This window comes from Plecotus auritus (genome assembly GCF_963455305.1).
Source record: "Plecotus auritus genome assembly, chromosome: 12".
NCBI lineage: Eukaryota > Metazoa > Chordata > Mammalia > Chiroptera > Vespertilionidae > Plecotus > Plecotus auritus.
The window spans coordinates 31654229-31671741 of NC_137778.1; the positions used below are offsets into that span (position 1 = coordinate 31654229).

At 42.7% G+C, this 17513-nt stretch overlaps 1 protein-coding gene across 3 annotated transcripts in view; it reads left to right on the forward strand.

Moving 5' to 3' along the window:
- Positions 1-11481, forward strand: part of PIP5K1A (phosphatidylinositol-4-phosphate 5-kinase type 1 alpha) — a 41315-nt gene extending 29834 nt beyond the window's left edge. Inside the window, exons 8-15 of one of the 3 annotated variants that reach the window (XR_013959515.1) lie at positions 103-308; positions 1695-1778; positions 3054-3102; positions 3306-3608; positions 4531-4677; positions 4873-5002; positions 9504-9552; positions 9836-11475. Coding sequence is in view for 2 of the 3 variants with exons in the window: in XM_080649489.1 (XP_080505615.1) it covers positions 103-308; positions 1695-1778; positions 3054-3102; positions 3306-3390; positions 4531-4677; positions 4873-5002; positions 9504-9552; positions 9836-9838 (753 nt within the window). In the remaining variant the exon portion in view is untranslated. Of the gene's footprint in view, positions 1-102; positions 309-1694; positions 1779-3053; positions 3103-3305; positions 3609-4530; positions 4678-4872; positions 5003-9503; positions 9553-9835 lie in introns of all 3 variants that reach the window. The other 2 variants (XM_080649489.1, XM_080649490.1) reach the window with 2 other exon arrangements.
- The last annotated feature ends 6032 nt before the right edge of the window (positions 11482-17513 follow it).

The following is a 17513-nucleotide window of genomic DNA, read 5'->3' on the forward strand; positions in this document are numbered from 1 at the left end:
AGAGGTTCACTATCTAGAATAATTGGACCAGAAAAGCTGTGAGATCCTGAAAAAACTTCTCATGCCACCCAAGGCTCAGATCATGTTATTTCCTTCCATTAGGTGCTGCAGAGTTTCAAGATAATGGACTATAGCCTCCTGATGTCAATCCATAACATAGATCACGCACAACGAGAACCCTCAGGCCATGAAACACTATACTCAATTGATACACGCAAACCAGCTCCCCAAAAGGCTCTCTATTCCACAGCCATGGAATCTATCCAGGGCGAGGCTCGGCGAGGCGGCACCATGGAGACTGAAGACCAGTGAGTGGGCTCAGGGTCATCAGGAAGGAGAGCATAGGCTAATAGCATTTCTTCTTCAGGAAGGGATGCAGCTTCTGTGAAGGAGTAGCCTTGATTCAGCAGTTAAGCCAACAACGTTAATGTTTACGGACTATAGAATGAGCTTTCTTTCTGTTTTAAATTTTGTAAAATATATTTTTATTGATTTCAGAGAGGAAGGGAGAGGGAGAGAAAGAGAGAAACATTGATGATGATGAGAGAATCACTGGTTGGCTGCCTCCTGCACGCCCCCAACTGTGGATCCAGCCTGCAACCTGGGCATATGCCCTTGACTGAGAATCGAACCTGGACCCTCCAGTCCACAGGCTGTTGCTCTAGCCACTGAGCCAAACCAGCTATGGCTATTTTTTTTTTTTTTTTTTTTTTTTTTTAATTTATTGATTTTAGCCCTGGCCCCATGGCTCAGTTGGTTGGGTGTTGTCCTATGCACCAAGTGGTTGCTGGTTCGATTCCTGGTCAGGGCATGTGCCCGGGTTGCAATCTTCATCCACTATAGGGGGGGTATGCAAGAGGCAGCCGAATCAGTGTTCCTCCCTCCCTCTCCCTTCTTCTCTGTCTAAAATCAATTAAAAAAAAAAGTATTTTAAATTTATTGATTTTAAAGAAAGAAAAGAAGAGAAAGACATCAATTTGTTGTTCCACTTATTCATGTGTTGATTGTTTGATCCTTATATGTGCCCTACCAGGGATTGAACCTTGGCGTATTGGGATGATGCTTTAACCAACTGTGCTACCTAGCCAGGGCCTAGAATGAGCTTTCTTAAGAATCTATAAGGAAAGGATGATATCTTGAATTTGGGATTTGTAGTACACTTGGGAAGGAAAGCTATTCAAAATTAAAAGACTTCTTTTTTAAAAGTTCATTCAGAGTCTTAGACACATCTGCAAATGATACTGGAATTTCATAAAAAGCAATTTATTACAGACTTATTTCCATCTTCTTACCATAATGTATCTATCAAGGATGTGTAGTTAACTGAAGGCACCAGAGATGTTTTTTAGTTGGTTTCGGTTTTGAGATATCCTTTTATATCACTCAAGAAGAGTGTCTTAATGGGCATAGATTTACTAGTAACTATAAAAGTACTGATGAAAGGAGTTTAGAGTTAATTGGGTAAATATTTCCAAAATTGCTGAGTAGGTGATTTTAGATTCTCTTTGGTGGAATTGGGGTGGGAGAGGCAGGCTAGCGAGATTTGTAGAGGATGAGGTTATAATACATACTCCAGAGTGGTTGGGTCAGAGGAAGTCTCTTACTCTTTCCCAGTTTGTGGAAGATGGGACAGTTATGTTTAGTTACCTGCTAGCCAAAAGATTTTCTTTCTCTTTTCCTTTTGTCTTCCTCAGTATGGGTGGCATCCCTGCCCGGAATAGTAAAGGGGAAAGACTGCTGCTTTATATTGGGATCATTGACATTCTGCAGTCTTACAGGTGAGAAACATAAGAATTCCAAATTAGGGGGCAAAGTGGATGCAGATAACCCTTATTTCTCTTGAAGATGGGTTTTTCACTAAATTCTTCCTTCTACAAGAGCAGCGAGTTAATAATCTGGCTGCTTATCTCATTGAGTGTCAAGTAGTGATTTATTTTCTTGATTTTTGCCTGTCTTTTTGGCTTCTTTACCCCACCACCTTCCCAAACATAACATGTATCTCTGTGGAAAGCTGAATCAGTTCTGGGAAGCACCAGGGTAAAATATACCATTTGTCTGACTCTGAAAAACCTGTGAGGTGAGTCATACTCCACATTGGGTTACAGCAGGAAACATGTTCCCCCTTTCCATGGAGGAATAACAAGAGGGTCACTGTGTTCTGTGAAAACTATTAATTGGTCCGTGGAACTAAGAGGCAGTGAAGTGGTGGAGAGGGAAATGCTAGAAATATAGTGTGTCCAAAAAAACAAACAAACATACACATATATATATATATATATATATACACACACACACACACACACACACACACACACACACACACACACATATTTTGAATTACAAAGGCAGTGTTTATTAAAATACATTTCATTTTCAAAATTGAGCTATCAGCTGTTCAAGTGTACATACTTTTTTTTGGGACACCCTATATGAGACCCCAATTTTGCTCCTGTAAGGTTTCAGGTAGTAGTAAGGACTGGACAGTGCTTGGTTTACAGATTCAGAATATTATCCAATTTTAATTCCTCTCAGAGGCTTGCCCATTTATTCTTCTAGCTGTTCTTTTACAATAAATATTCTTTTTTTTTTTTTAATATATTTTATTGATATTTTACAGAGAGGAAGGGAGAGGGATAGAGAGCTAGAAACATCGATGAGAGAGAAACATCGATCAGCTGCCTCCTGCACACCTCCCACCAGGGATGTGCCCGCAACCAATGTACATGCCCTTGACCGGAATCGAACCCGGGACCCTTGAGTCCGCAGGCCGACGCTCTATCCACTGAGCCAAACCGGTTTCGGCTACAATAAATATTCTTATCCCTGACTTGCCAGAGACATATTAGCTACCCTTTCTCTTGGGATAATTGACCTACGTAGAAACATCTTTGATCTCTATACTGAATAAGTACTATTGTGTCTATTTTTTGGAAAGCCAGTATATTAGTGGGAATGCCTCTGTCTTTTTAAGTTTTTCTATTACCATTGACTCAAACTCCCTAAAATAAAAAAGTATAAGGTCATGTATACATAATACACATTTTCTTTGGCAGGTTTGTTAAGAAGTTGGAGCACTCTTGGAAAGCACTTGTACATGATGGGGTGAGTAGCAGTTAGCTAGAGGCTCTCCTTCTGCCTCCCCCACTTCTAATTCACCCCCCTCAGTTTCTTATTATCTCATTTTATTTGTGGGTTTTACCCTTCTACTAGGGTCTGAGCCTAGGGAAAGTGACCCTTGGACTAGAGGTTCTTTTTCTGGACCTCCTCCATCTCTTAACTCTGCAGCCATCTCTTCTGCTCTGCAGGACACCGTATCGGTGCATCGCCCAGGCTTCTACGCTGAACGGTTCCAGCGCTTCATGTGCAACACAGTGTTCAAGAAGATCCCCTGTAAGTGGCTTCTACCAGATGAGCCCCCAATGGCTCCCTTCAAGAGATGAGGGGCAGGACACTTCTGTCAGGGAACTGCCAAAGCCAGAGGCCTCTCCTGCTCTACCCACATTCCATGATAGCTGCTGCCTGTCTTTATGTCAGTCACTCTGTCTGTTCCAGTCGTTTCCAAGTTGCTCGCTGTTTTCCCCCTGGCTCTCCCTACATGTGTCATTGAGGTGAGGGGCATTTTTTGGGTAATTGGCGGGATTTCAAAAAATCTGTAGTGTGGTTGTAGGGTCCATGTCACAGGCCGAGCTAGGCAGAGTCAGACTTCTATGGACAGAGGTAGGCAAGGATATTACCAGTGTTCTATTTTCCATTTATAAATCGAACGCCACGGAGTTCTCGGACTGAATTCAAATGGTTGGAGAAGCATTTACTGATGTCGCTTAGCAGGTGTTCTTACTTTCTTCCCTCAACTTTTTTGATAGGGAAGTACCAGTGTTCTTCCCAAACCTTTCATGCTGCTGCCACTGGTACATTCCAGCTCCTCCTTCCCATCTCCTCATCACAGGCATCCCTCAGTGAGCCAGAGGACCTAGTCTGCCACACAGTCTTAAGAAATATGGGAAAATCCTTTTACAGTCTTTTCAAAGGGATGTATAAACAAGTGTGAAGTGTCATCATAGTGCCGTGTGCATAAGTACTTCAAGGATATAGAGTGAAGGGTCATCTTTGTCAGCTTTAACTGAAGGATACTATTAAAGAATGGCGTTTACAGAATAGAGCAGCGGTCGCCAACCTTTCGGACCTCACGGTTCACCAGTGGTCCGTGGACCACCAGTTGGCAACCGCTGGAATAAAGAACATCTCATCAGGTGAAAGCTAAGCCATTGAGGTCGCTTGTAGGAGGGGGTGAGATATGTATGTGTCTCCTTTTTCTAGGTTCCCCTCTTGTTTCCAAAGTGAAGTGAACTGAGATGCCCCTTCCTCTAAAAAGTAGTTCATAGAGCCCATCTTTGTTGATATTAACCCTTCTTCCTGCTTTGCAGAAAAACAACTTTGTGTTTGTGTTGGGGATGCTAGCAGTTTGTGCCTATGTCTTGGTGATGGTTTCTGAGGGGGGTGCTAAGTAGGCTCTCTCTTTCCCTTTTGAAGTGAAGCCCTCTCCTTCCAAAAAGTTTCGGTCTGGCTCATCTTTCTCTCGGCGAGGAGGCCCCAGCGGCAACTCCTGCATTACTTACCAGCCATCGGTCTCTGGGGAACACAAGGCACAAGTGACAACAAAGGCGGAAGTGGAGCCAGGTCAGCGCCAGGGCTGGGGTTCCCATGTGATTGGGCACTCCTTCCCTTCCTTCCGAGTCCTTATTTGCTTGGGACCTTTGCTTCCTATTCCTGTCCAGGAAAAGCCAAGTTGCTACATAATTTTCCCTGTATTTCCCCCACCCCATTTTTTCTTCTTTTTTATTTATTGATTTTCTTCCCCTTTCTTTTTTCCAGGCGTCCACTTCGGTCGTCCTGATGTTTTACCTCAGACTCCACCTTTGGAGAAAATCAGTGAGGTCTCGACTATTCCTGACCCCTGCTTTTCACCTGTAGTTGGAGAGACTTTGCAAATGTTATCTACAAGGTTGGTTCCTTGGCCCCTTTCTCTGTAATCTTCTTATCTCTCTCTTCAGGTCCTTGGGAACTTCCATAACTGTTTTTACAGAGATCATTGTCTTTTGCTCTTCACTAGGTTTTTTCAGGTTCACCTTCCTTAGTGTTCATCGTTAGGATTTGGAAACATGTGCCAACATCTCTGTATCTTTGTGGGTGGGGAAAGCTGTGTGCAGGCTTTTCTGATGATCAGTAAAAATACCCCAGCGAGCCCTGCATCTCCTGGTGAGATAAGTGAGTTCTCCACTTAGGATGTAAGGTTGGAGAGATTCCTGGACAGTGAAGACAGTGAACAATCTTTCAGAATAATCCAGTATAAAGATTGTCATTCAGTTTTATTACCTGGTATGTTAATTATTTGTTACAACATAATAAATTATCTCAAAACGTAGTGGCTTAAAATAAAAAAAATGTATGTTACATTTTCTGGAGGTCTGGAATTTAGGTGCAGCTTTAGCTGTGTCTTCTGGCTAAAGGTCTTTCATGAGGTGGTGGTCAAGATGTTGGCTAGGGCTAGGGTTTCTTCTGAAGGCTCACTTCTAAGTTAATTTATATGGTTTGGGGCAGGATTCAGTTCTTTGTGGGTTGCTGGACTGAGAGCCTTAGTTCCTTGCTGGCTGTTGGCTAGGGCCTCCCTCAGTTCTTGGTCACATGGGCTTCTCCATAGGACAACTCAGATATCTGGCTTCCCTCAGAGTGCATGCACCTAAGCAGAAGCCACATTCTTTCTGTAATCTAATCTCAGAATTGACATCCTCCTTCCTGCACTCCATTCTGTTCACTAAATCTAACCCATACTGGAGGAAAGAATAACACAAGGGCGTGAATACCAGGAAGGCAGGACTCACTGGGAGCCATCTTAAGAGTCACCTATTATAGTCCACCCTCTGATCTCTAGTGACTCACATCCCTCCAGTGCAAAATTCATTCCCCTTCCTAGTCTCCAAAAGTTTCATCCCATTATAGCATCAGCTCACAGTCCAGAATTTTGTTATCTAAATCCACTCCATGTTTGAATGAGCTTCCCAGGTATTGCTCCTTGAGTGCTGATCCTTCCAATCTGTGGACCTGTGAAATTAAGAGACAAGCTATCGTTTCGCCACCCACCCAGTGTACAGTGGTGAGACAGACATTAGATGACGGCTATACACATTCCTGTACAAAAAGATGGAGATTTTGAGGCACAGAAGAATCACTGATCCATAGCTATCTAAAATACAGCAAATATTGGAGTTACTTTATTAGGTCTCAAAGCTTGGGAATAATTCTCCATGATTTTCGGCTCTATCTTTTGGACTCTTGGTTTTGCCTTCTGAGTGTTCCTAAACACTAGAATGTGTTTGCAGCTGAGTAGTTTTCTCAACCTCCTTCTTGCCAGTAGAATTTGGGGGATCCAGTGGTCCTTCTTCATTTTGCATTGCTTTTGTTGTTTTCAGTCTCAGCCGGTGATGTTTCTACTGATAATTCTCCCAAAGATTTTGTGGGCTTCCTGTGAATGTCATTTGGGTTTACTCCATTAGACAGAAACCTCACCTATAAGTACCTTCTTTTATATATATATTTATTGATTTCAGAGAGGAAGGAGGGGAGAGAGAGAGATAGAAACATTAGTGATGAAGAGAAAAAATCGTTGATCAGCTGCCTCCTGCACGCCCCGTACTGGGGATCAGCCCGCAACCTGGGTATGTGCCCTGACTGGGAATTGAACCATGACCTCCTGGTTCATAGGTCGACGCTCAACCACTGAGCCACACCAGCCAGGCTACAAATAAGTGAACTGAGATAATCCCTTTGCTTCTTAGAGATCCTGTTGTTGAGAGGATCTGTAAGGCATACCCTTAACCTTTTTGAATGTTTTGAATGGCCTTTTATTTATGACTGAATAGTGCTCTGAAGCATCAACTTCAATTTTTCTGTGGCCTTAAAAAAAACATTTTACAGCCCTGGCCAGTGTGGCTCAGTTGGTTGGAGCATCCCGTGCACTACAGGGGTCACAGGTTTAATTTCCAGTCAGGGCACATACCTGGTTAGGTCCTGTATCAGAGGCAACCAATCACTGTTTTTCACATCAATGTTTTTCTCTATCTCTTTACTTCTCCTTCCCTCTCCCTCCCTCTCCCTCCCTCTCCCTCTGAAATCAATAAAAACATATCATTGGGTGAGGATTAAAAATAAATTAATTTAAAAAATTTATTTTGTAGTCCATACCTGTGGCTTCAACTTTAGACCACCTTTTCCTGATATTGCCTTGGATTTTAGCTTTACTCTGAAACCATTTTTTTTTAAATTCTCACTGGAGGATATTTTTTCCATTGATTTTTAGAGACAGTAGAAGGGAGAAAGGGAAAGGGGGAGAGAGAGAGAGAGAGAGAGAGACATCGGTCAATTGGTTGCCTCCTCCATGCTCCCCAGGCGACCAGGGGCTGGGGATTGAACCTGTAACCCTTCCATGCACAGGCTGACACTCTAACCACTGATCACACCATCCAGGGCTACAGACACTTGTTAATTTTAGCAGTGTTTCCTATCTAGGGAGGCTCAGACTTTTCAAAACGATCGTCAAGTCCTGGCTTCTTTTTGTTTAATAATCCTTCCCTTAATTTATTATTATTCTCTTATATTTTAATATAAGCATTAAGAAGAAATCAGGCCCTGGCCAGTATTTTCCAGTGGTTAGAGCGTCAGCCCGCACGTGGAAGGGTCTCAGGTTTGATTCCAGGTCAAAAGCATGTACCTGAGTTGCAGGTTTGATCCCTTGCCCCAGTTGGGGCTCAAGGCTTGTGTCTCCAATCCATGTCTCCCTCTTTCCCTCCCTCCCTTCCACTGTCTCTAAAAAGCAATGGAAAAATTCCTCGAGTGAGGATTAACAACAAAAAAGGAGTAGAAATCAGGTAGCACTATGCTTTAGAAATCTCCATAACAAGATCATCCAGTATTAGGCACATATTCTACTTTCCATATAACTGCAGATGACATTGTTGCTAAACCTGGTTCCACTATATTATAAGGATCCCCTTTCTTTCATTTTCTTTTCTTTTTTAAAAAATATATTTTATTGCCCTGACCGGTTTGGCTCAGTGGATAGAGCGTCGGCCTGTGGACTGAAGGGTCCCGGGTTGGATTCCGGTCAAGGGCATGTACCTTGGTTGCGGGCACATCCCCAGTAGGAGGTGTGCAAGAGGCAGCTGATCGATGTTTCTCTCTCATCGATGTTTCTGACTATCTATCCCTCTTCCTTCCTCTTTGTAACAAATCAATAAAATATATTTAAAAAAAATATATATATATATATATGTGTGTATGTGTGTATATATATATATATATATATATATATATATATATTATTGATTTTTTTTACAGAGAGGAGAAGGGAGTGGGATAGAGAGTTAGAAACATCAATGAGAGAAACATCAATCAGCTGCCTCTTGCACACCTCCTACTGGGGATGTGCCCGCAACCAAGGTACATGCCCTTGACTGGAATTGAACCTGGGACCTTTCAGTCCGCAGGCCAACGCTCAAGCCACTGAGCCAAACCAGTTAGGGCTCATTTTCTAATACAAGTATTTTTCCTCACTTTCCTTTCAGCTGTCACTGGCAACCCACTTAAAGTCCAAAATTCTATAGTATATTTAAGGCACTTTTAAACTTTCACTAAAACTCTCCTTGAAGCTCACTTCCTTCTTCCAAAGCCACTTCCACATTTTAGATTTTTCTTACAGCAGCACTTCATTTCTAGGTGTATTATTATCTATTGTTGTATGACAAATTACCCCAAAACTTAGCAGCTAAAAACAACAAACATTTATTGTCTCATATCTATGTAGCTTAAGAATCTAGGTGTGGCTTGGCTGGGTGTCTTCGGCTTAAGGTCTCTCACGATGTTATAGTCAAGCTGTTAGCCAGGGCAGTGGTCTCATCTGAAGGCTTAATCAGGGGAGGATCAGTTTCCAAGCTTATGTAGTTGTTTGCAGGATTCAGTTTCTTATCACATGGTCCTCTTCATAGGACAGCTCACAGCATGGCAACTGGTTTTCCCCAGAGCAAACAAGTCAGAGAGCATGTACCCAAAAGGAAGCTGTAGTCTTTTTGTAACCTAACCTCTGAATCGGCATCCTACCACCTGTGCTAGGTTCTGTTCACTAGGAGAAAATCACCAAATCCAGCCCACACTCAAGAGAAGAGAGTTACACAATGGCATGAATATCAGGCAGCAGTGATCTTTGGGTGCCTACCATACCTGGGGATTGAAGACAGAAGAAGAGAGTATTAGGAAATATTTTATAGTTTCCAGAAACTAAATAGTTAATTAAAATAATGTTTCTAAATCTAGTAGCTTTTTAGCCCCTTCTTTCTGAATCCTGAATTGATTATGAAGTACATTATGGAGAATAGGTTTGAGAGGACAGTTCTTGTTCTTTTTTATCTTCTAATTCTTCTCCTCTCTACCTCTGTTTTTTCCCTTCCTGTTAGTTCAACCCTCTTGGAAAAGCTTGAAATCGAAGAGTCAGAGTTCACCCATGTGAGTGTCTGGGATGTGAGGGAGGTGAATGTTTTGAAGGGTATAAAGAGGATGTACTGATGGAGTGTGGAGCAAGGTGTTAATTGGCAAAGTTAGAAGGACTGGGTGCCCCCTGAACCTTGCTTTTTAAAATTTTGATTTTGGTACCCTGTACTTGGAAATGGAGGCTGAAATAGAAGAAAACTTCCTAACTCTGCCAGGCAGGTTGAACTTAACTTGAGTTCCTTTCCTTCCTCCTTATTTCATACTCCTCATTCTTAACTTGACATCCTTTCTCTTTCAGTGAGCAGAAAACCTCAGAAGACCTGGAACAAGATTCTGTCTCTGTGATCTCAAGATGTCAGCCATTGCCCCAGTAATGCTGAGTTTTCTTCTTGGTCATCAAAAAAGGAGTATATTGGAGGCTAGGGTAGCTCTCCAACTCCTTTCTGAAGAACTTCTTCTCCTTCCCCTTCCTCATGAATGGGCATTATTGCCTTGGACAATTGAGGAACCAGCTTCCTCTCCACTCCCGAGTTGGGTGGCACGAGTTTTTAGCTGGCCAACTTTGGCTTCTACAATTGAATTGTTTTCAAACACCCATTCTTCCTGCTGCAAGTGGGGTTGCTGGACGTGGTGGTTTTCTTCCCTCTCATCTACCTTTCACCAGGAGCTGGACTCTCAATTTCCTCAGGACAGACTGGCTGGCACATTATCCTTATCATAGCTCTTTCTCTCTGTAAGGAGACCCCTGTAAGCTTTGTAAAGGTTTTTGGGGGAGTGAGCATGTTTAACCACCTTCCAACCTTTTTTTCCTTAAAAAGGGAAAGAAAAAATAACGCACAGCACACAATTTTTGCCAGACAGTTCAGATCAAAACTCCAAAAGTGTTGGAGAGCTGCCTATTCATAGGGTTCCCTCTGGAGAGCCTTGGTGTTTGAGAAACAGAAGAGTGGCGATTGCTCTGCCTGGAGCAGCTCCTCTTTAACTCCTCCTCTCTTGATGAATTTCTTAAGGCTAAAGGAATGGAGAGAGTGGGACCTGGGGTAATCTTTACCCCTTTTGTTAAAACGGTGGGGCAGTCATGGGCTAGGAGATCAGGGCTCTTCTTAGGCATGATCCTACTCACTGCCGGGCCATAATGATTATTACTGTTTTGTAATTTGAAATGTATTCTGGTTGTTTTTTCTAAATATGAAGACATCAAATGAATTTTAGATCCTTCTCCAAAGGAGATTTCTTCCTTATTCTTCCCACCTTTTCTAACAGTATTATGCTGTTTGTGGGGCTGAGGTGGAGAGAGGGTCACCTGTGTCTGTTTAACAGGCAGCCCATATCTATGAAGCTAGAGAATATCTCTTAAACTCATGGGAGCCAGCAGATTCTTGCCTCGGTGAGGCCACTGCTGTGCCACGTGGCCTGCCCCTTTCTTCATACAGAAAAGTTGGGAATGGGGGCTGTATAATCCCTCTCCTCCCCATCTCCAAGAGTTGCAGTTCTCCATCTGATACTACTCCTGTGAGGAGAAGGGGCCTGGCATCTCAGGCAGATTGTTGAATTCCCAGACTATTCTCTTCATCCCACCCCACCTTGATAGTAGGTTAGCCCACACCCCGAGTAACTGTCTATATTAGACACCCTCAGCCAGATTCTGGCTTCCTATCTTTGCTGCCATGTTCTTTTTTACAAGAAGGAAAGAAAGAATTCTTCCTGTTTTTTTTTTCATAATTTACTATTTATGATGTATTTAAGTGTTTTATTCAGGACAAAGTTCTGTAGGGGGTGGGAGGGAGTATTCAAGGGAGGCTGGGTCTTAGGGAAGGGAATGGGAATGAACATTTTTATGAAGTGTCACTATTTGCCTCTACTTTGTATTGTTCAGAAATGGCAAATGCAATATAAGTGATAACTATCTGGTTTTAATGTATTAAACTTTCATCACTTATTTAGATGTGTTGTTTCTTCTTCGTATACCATCTGCTCAAAAACTTGAGCCCCCCACGCAAGCTCAAGTTCTGTTCATGTTGCCTTGAATAAATGCTGCATCCTTTCCAGCCTCAGTCTAACTCAGGCTGAGAGAATGGCTTCATCCCCTTCCAGCCACCCCCTTTATCTCTTTTTTTTTTTTTTAATATATTTTTATTGATTTCAGAGAGGAAGGGAGAAGGAAAGAGAGAAACATTATGATGAGAGAATCATTGATTGGCTGCCTCCTGCACACCCCCCATGGGGATTGAGCCCACAACCCAGGCATGTGCCCTTGACCAGGATTGAACCCGGGACTCTTCAGTCCGCCGGCCAATGCTCTATCCATTGAGCCAGACCAGTTAGGCCCCCCTTCATCTTAATTTAAACTTGACAAGGAAAAGCTGTGAATGAGCCAAAACCGGTTTGGCTCAGTGGATAGAGCGTCGGCCTGCGGACTCAAGGGTCCCGGGTTCGATTCCGGTCAAGGGCATGTACCTTGGTTGCGGGCACATCCCCAGTGGGAGGTGTGCAGGAGGCAGCTGATCGATGTTTCTCTCTCATCGATGTTTCTAGCTCTTTATCCCTCTCCCTTCCTCTCTGTAAAATATCAATAAAATATATTTAAAAAAAAAAAAGAAAGAAAGAAAAGCTGTGAATGAATCTGAAGGGAATTACTGTAGGTCTGTTGCCTTGTTTGCAACCCACTTTAACTGAGGGAATTGGGAATCCAAAGCTCAAAATCTTCCTCAGGTTTCGGAGGAAAGAAGAGGGACATTGGGAAAAGCCAGCTTGAGATTGGTTGGTCCTAGGATTCCCTCCTTTCCCTGGACATGGCCCTAGAGCAGCAATTTTCAACCTTTTCATCTCCTGACACATATAAGTTAACTAGAGGCCCATTGCACAATATTCGTGCAAGAAAAGGCCTGCCTTCCCCTGGCTTCGCTCCCAGCCGCCCGGCAACTGGCAAGTCCAAGTCCCCGCTCCCTGGCTATCCGGAGCTGGCAAGTCCCCGCGCCGTGGCTGCCCTGGAGCCAGCACCTCCTCGCTCCCGGGCTGCCTGGAGCCGCAAGTCCTTGCTTCTGTCTGAAGTACCACTACAGTAGCTCCCTCCCCTGCCCCCCTTCCCCTCATAGCAGGCTTCACTCTGCTCCGCCCCATGCCTGCGTATGCAAATTAACCTCCATCTTTGTTGGGTTAATTTGCATACTCACTGATTGGCTGTGGGCGTAGTGGAGTGATGGTTAATTTGCATGTTTCTCTTTTATTAGGTAAGATTACTAAAATTCTGTGGCATATCAAAAATATATTCTACCTTTTTTGTTGATCTGACAAAAATTAGGTATAATTTTGATAGATTTACACACAAAAAAATATTATTTACTTACCCTTTTTGCTCCAAAGTGACTTTAAAAAAATCAGGTGCTGCCCTAACCGGTTTGGCTCAGTGCATAGAGCGTTTGCCTGCGGACTGAAGGGTCCCAGGTTCGATTCCGGTCAAGGGCATGTACCTTGGTTGCGGACACATCCCCAGTAGGAGGTGTGCAGGAGGCAGCTGATCGATGTTTCTCTCTCATCGATGTTTCTAACTCTCTATCCCTTTCCCTTCCTCTCTGTAAAAAATCAATAAAATATATTTTAAAACAAAAATCAGGTGCTTATACTTACTTGTATATAAGCAGGGTTTATGGTACCAAGAACTAACCAATCAGACACAGCCTTATTATGTGACATGACCAATACAATGCAACTCTATTATAAGGCCTATATATATAGTTCAAAACGGGGCATTCACACTGGATGACTATTGTGTTGGCTGTTGTCATTTTTTCATTTGACAATCTAAGGGAAAAGAGGTCAGTGCCCTGACTAGTCAGGTACTACATATTTTAAAAATTATTCTTTTGTTGTTAATCTTCAAAGGATATTTTTCCATTGATTTCTTTTTTTTTAAGAGAATGGAAGGGAGGCAAGGTGGAGAGAGAAACATTGATAAGAGAGACATCAATTGATGCCTCCCCTATGGGCTCCTATTGGGGCCTGGGAACCTGCAACCTCGGTACATGCTCTTGACTGGGAATCAACCCATGACCCCTCGGTGGTGCTCTAACCACTGTGCAACACCAGCCAGGGCATGTTTTAAAAATTCTTGCAGCATACCAGTTGAAAAAAATCACTGCCTTAGGTTGTCAGTCTTAGAAAAACATAAAGACTGCTTCCCTCACCTCTGTTTTCCTGTTGTGCTTAAGCTCGTTTTAAAATATATTTTTATTGATTTCAGAGAAGGAGAGAGAGAAACATCAATGATGAGAGAGAATCATTGATTGGCTGCCTCTTGCACGCCCCACACTGGGGATCACCTGTAACCCGGTAATTCAACTGTGACTGGTTCACAGGTTGACGCTCAACCACTGAGCCGTGTTGGCCAGGCCAGGCTCTTTTACTGTAATGGGAACTAGACAAAAAAGGGGAGTGTTCATTCCAGGGCATATTGGTGGCGTAGTTTTAGAGAAAATCAAGTTAACTAAATATTGCTCTTTTTCATACCACAATCTATATCTTATTCTACAAATGTTTATGCAGCTATTGAGCAATGCATGGGCAGTTGGAAGTCAAAAGAAGTAATTGACCTTCAAGAGTTGACAGTGTCCAGGAGGAGTGCGCACACACATGTACACCAAAACATGTTAGATATGATCTAGTTAAGGGTTTCAGTACTCTGAATGATACAGAGCATAAAGGTGGGAGAAAATTAGAGGTTACTGTGGGCTAGAAGTGTTGGGGAAGTTTCACTGGAACACAAGGGCCTGAAGGTATGAGAAGGGTCTGTTTTAGAGAACAAGGTAGAGCCCATGGTGCCTGCAACCCCAGCATATGCCCTGATAGGAATGAAATCATGACCTCCTGGTTCATAGGTCAAGGCTCAACCACTGAGCCATGCCGACCAGGCTTATCTATGTTTAGGATGCAGAAAGAGTTGAGATTACTGTCAAGTCAACTCAGGACCCCAAACTCATTGACCTGCTGTGCCTGTGAGGCTGGGCGGTGGGATTCTTGGAGTCTAAGCCCCAGACTGAGCCCTCCTTTAAGCTGGATAAGGAGAAAACTTTCCCTAATAGGAATTGAATCCGAACGTGTTTTAGGCACAAATGGTCTTTCTGCTAGCTTTGCCATTCCCTCCTCTTCATGTTATGCAACTGGTGAGTGCAGAAGGAACCTTCTTATGATCAATGTGTGCCTCTAGTGGTGAGCAGCAGCTACTACTAATCCTATAGCTGTCCGCTGCAATCTATTCAGATTCAAGCAGGGCCTACTAATTAAAACGTCTACAACTAAAAGTTAGGTAAGTAAAAAATGAAATCATGGTCTAATGTTTTGTTGTTTTTTTTTTCATGGTCTAATGTTTTAAACTATCTCAGCTATTCTGAAAATTATTCACCGGAGTATTCTCATTCAGAGAGGAAGGGCGAGGGAGAGATAGAAACATCAATGATGAGAGGGAATCATTGCTTGACTGCCTCCTGAACGCGCCCCTACTGGGGATCGAGCCCGCAACCCGGGCATGTGTCCTTGATCAGAATCAAACTTGGGACCCTTCAGTCTGCAGGCCGATGCTCTATCCAGTGAGCCAAACAGGCTAGGGCTCATTCATTTTTTAAGTAAAAATGAATTGCCAATTCATTTTTTAAGTAAAATCTTTTAAGTAAAAGATTTGCCAATTAAAATAGATTCCAAATTAAACTGTTTATCCTTTAGTTTTTCAAGGACACAAGAAGCAGGTCAATATCTCCTATAAAATTATTATTTTTTAAAATACCTTTTTATTGATTTCAGAGAGGAAGGGAGAGGGAGAGAGAGAGAAACAAACATCAATGATGAGAGAGAATCTTTGATTGGCTGCCTCCTGCACGCTCCACACTGGGGGTCAATTGAACCCACAACCCGGGCATATGCCCTTGACCAAAATTGAACCTGGGACCCTTCAGTCCACAGGCCAACACTTTGTCCATTGAGCCAAACTGGCCAAATGAACTAACAATAATTTTCATTATGGAAATTTCCAAATCAAAAGTAGAGTAGTATGATGAACTACCATGTACCCATTACCCAACTTCCATCAATATCAGTATAAGACTAATCTGTCTTGTCTATACTTTCTACCTAGCCCTTCCCAGCTTTATCTCTGCAACTCCAAAGAATTAAGTTAAAAATAAATCCAAGACATCATATATTTTCATCCATAAATATTTCAACATATAATTCACGAGATAAGGACTTTTTAAAAACATAACATTTTTACACCTTAAAATATTAATAACTTCTTAATAAAAATACCCAGTCAGTGGTCAAAGTTAGCCAGTGGTCTTACAAATGAATTTTTATAAATACAGTCCTGTGCCACATAACATTTCAGTCAATGACAGACTGCATAAATAAAGGTGGCCCCATGGGATGGATTATAATGGAGCTAAAAATTCCTATTGCCTAGTGACATCACAGCCATCATAATGTCATAATGCAACGCATTACTCACATGTTTGTGGTGATGCTGGTATAAACAAACCTACACTGTCAGTTGGGTAAAAGTATAGCACATACAATTATGTACATTCCATAATATTGGATAGTGATAAACGGCTGTTATTGGCTTATGTACTTAGTATACTATACTTTGTATTGTTATTTTAGAGTGTGCTCTACTTATTCAAAAAAGTTTGAGATAGCCCTGGCTTGTGTGCTAAGTGGTTAGAGCATCAGCCCCAGCACTGAAGGGTTGCAGGTTTATTTATTTATTTTTTATTATTATTATTTTAAATATATTTTATTGGTATTTTACAGAGAGGAAGGGAGAGGGATAGAGAGTTAGAAACATCGATGAGAGAGAAACATCGATCAGCTGCCTCCTGCACACCTCCCACTGGGGATGGGCCCGCAACCAAGGTACATGCCCTTGACCGGAATCGAACCTGGGACCTTTCAGTCCGCAGGCCGACGCTCTATCCACTGAGCCAAACCGGTTTTGGCAGGGGTTGCAGGTTTGATCCCCAGCCCCGGTAAGCTATGTGAGGGAGGCAATCAATCTCTCTCTCTCTCTCTCTCTCTCATTGATGTTTCTCTTTCTCTCCCCACTCGCCCACTCCCTTCCACTCTCTTTAAAAAAAAAATTAATGGAAAAAATATCCTTGGGTGAGGATTAAAAACAACAAAAAGTTTGCTATAGCCCTAACAGGTTTGGCTCAGTGGATAGAGCGTTGGCCTGCAGACTCAAGGGTCCCAGGTTCAATTCCGGTCAAGTGCATATACCTTGGTTGTAGGCACATCCCCAGTAGGGGGTGTGCAGGAGGCAGCTGATCAATGTTTCTCATCGATGTTTCTAACACTATATACCTCTCCCTTCCTCTCTCTAAGAAATCAATAAAAAGTATATTAAAAAAAAGAAATTGCCAGAATTATTTAAAAAAATGTTTGTTATAAAACACTATTCTGGCCCTGGCTGGTTTGGCTCAGTGGATAGAGCATTGGCCTGCGGACTGAAGGGTCCCAGGTTTGATTCCAGTCAAGGGCACATGCCTGTGTTGTGGGCTTGATCCCCAGTAGGGGGCATGCAGAAGGCAACCTATCAATGATTCTTTCTCATCATTGATGTTTCTATCTCTCTAACCCTCTCCCTTCCTCTCCGAAATCAATAAAAATATATTTAAAAAAAAATAGCCGAAACCGGTTTGGCTCAGTGGATAGAGCGTCGGCCTGCGTACTGAAGGGTCCCGGAAGGGTCCCGGGTTCGATTCCAGTCAGGGGCATGTGCCTTGGTTGCGGGCACATCCCCAGTGGGAGGTGTGCAGGAGGCAGCTGATTGATGTTTCTCTCTCTTCGATGTTTCTAGCTCTCTGTCCCTCTCCCTTCCTCTCTGTAAAATATCAATAAAATATATATATATATAAAAAAAAGGAACAAAAAAAATAAAATAAAGAGTCCCAGGTTCGATCCCGGTCAAGGGCATATGCCTGGGTTGCAGG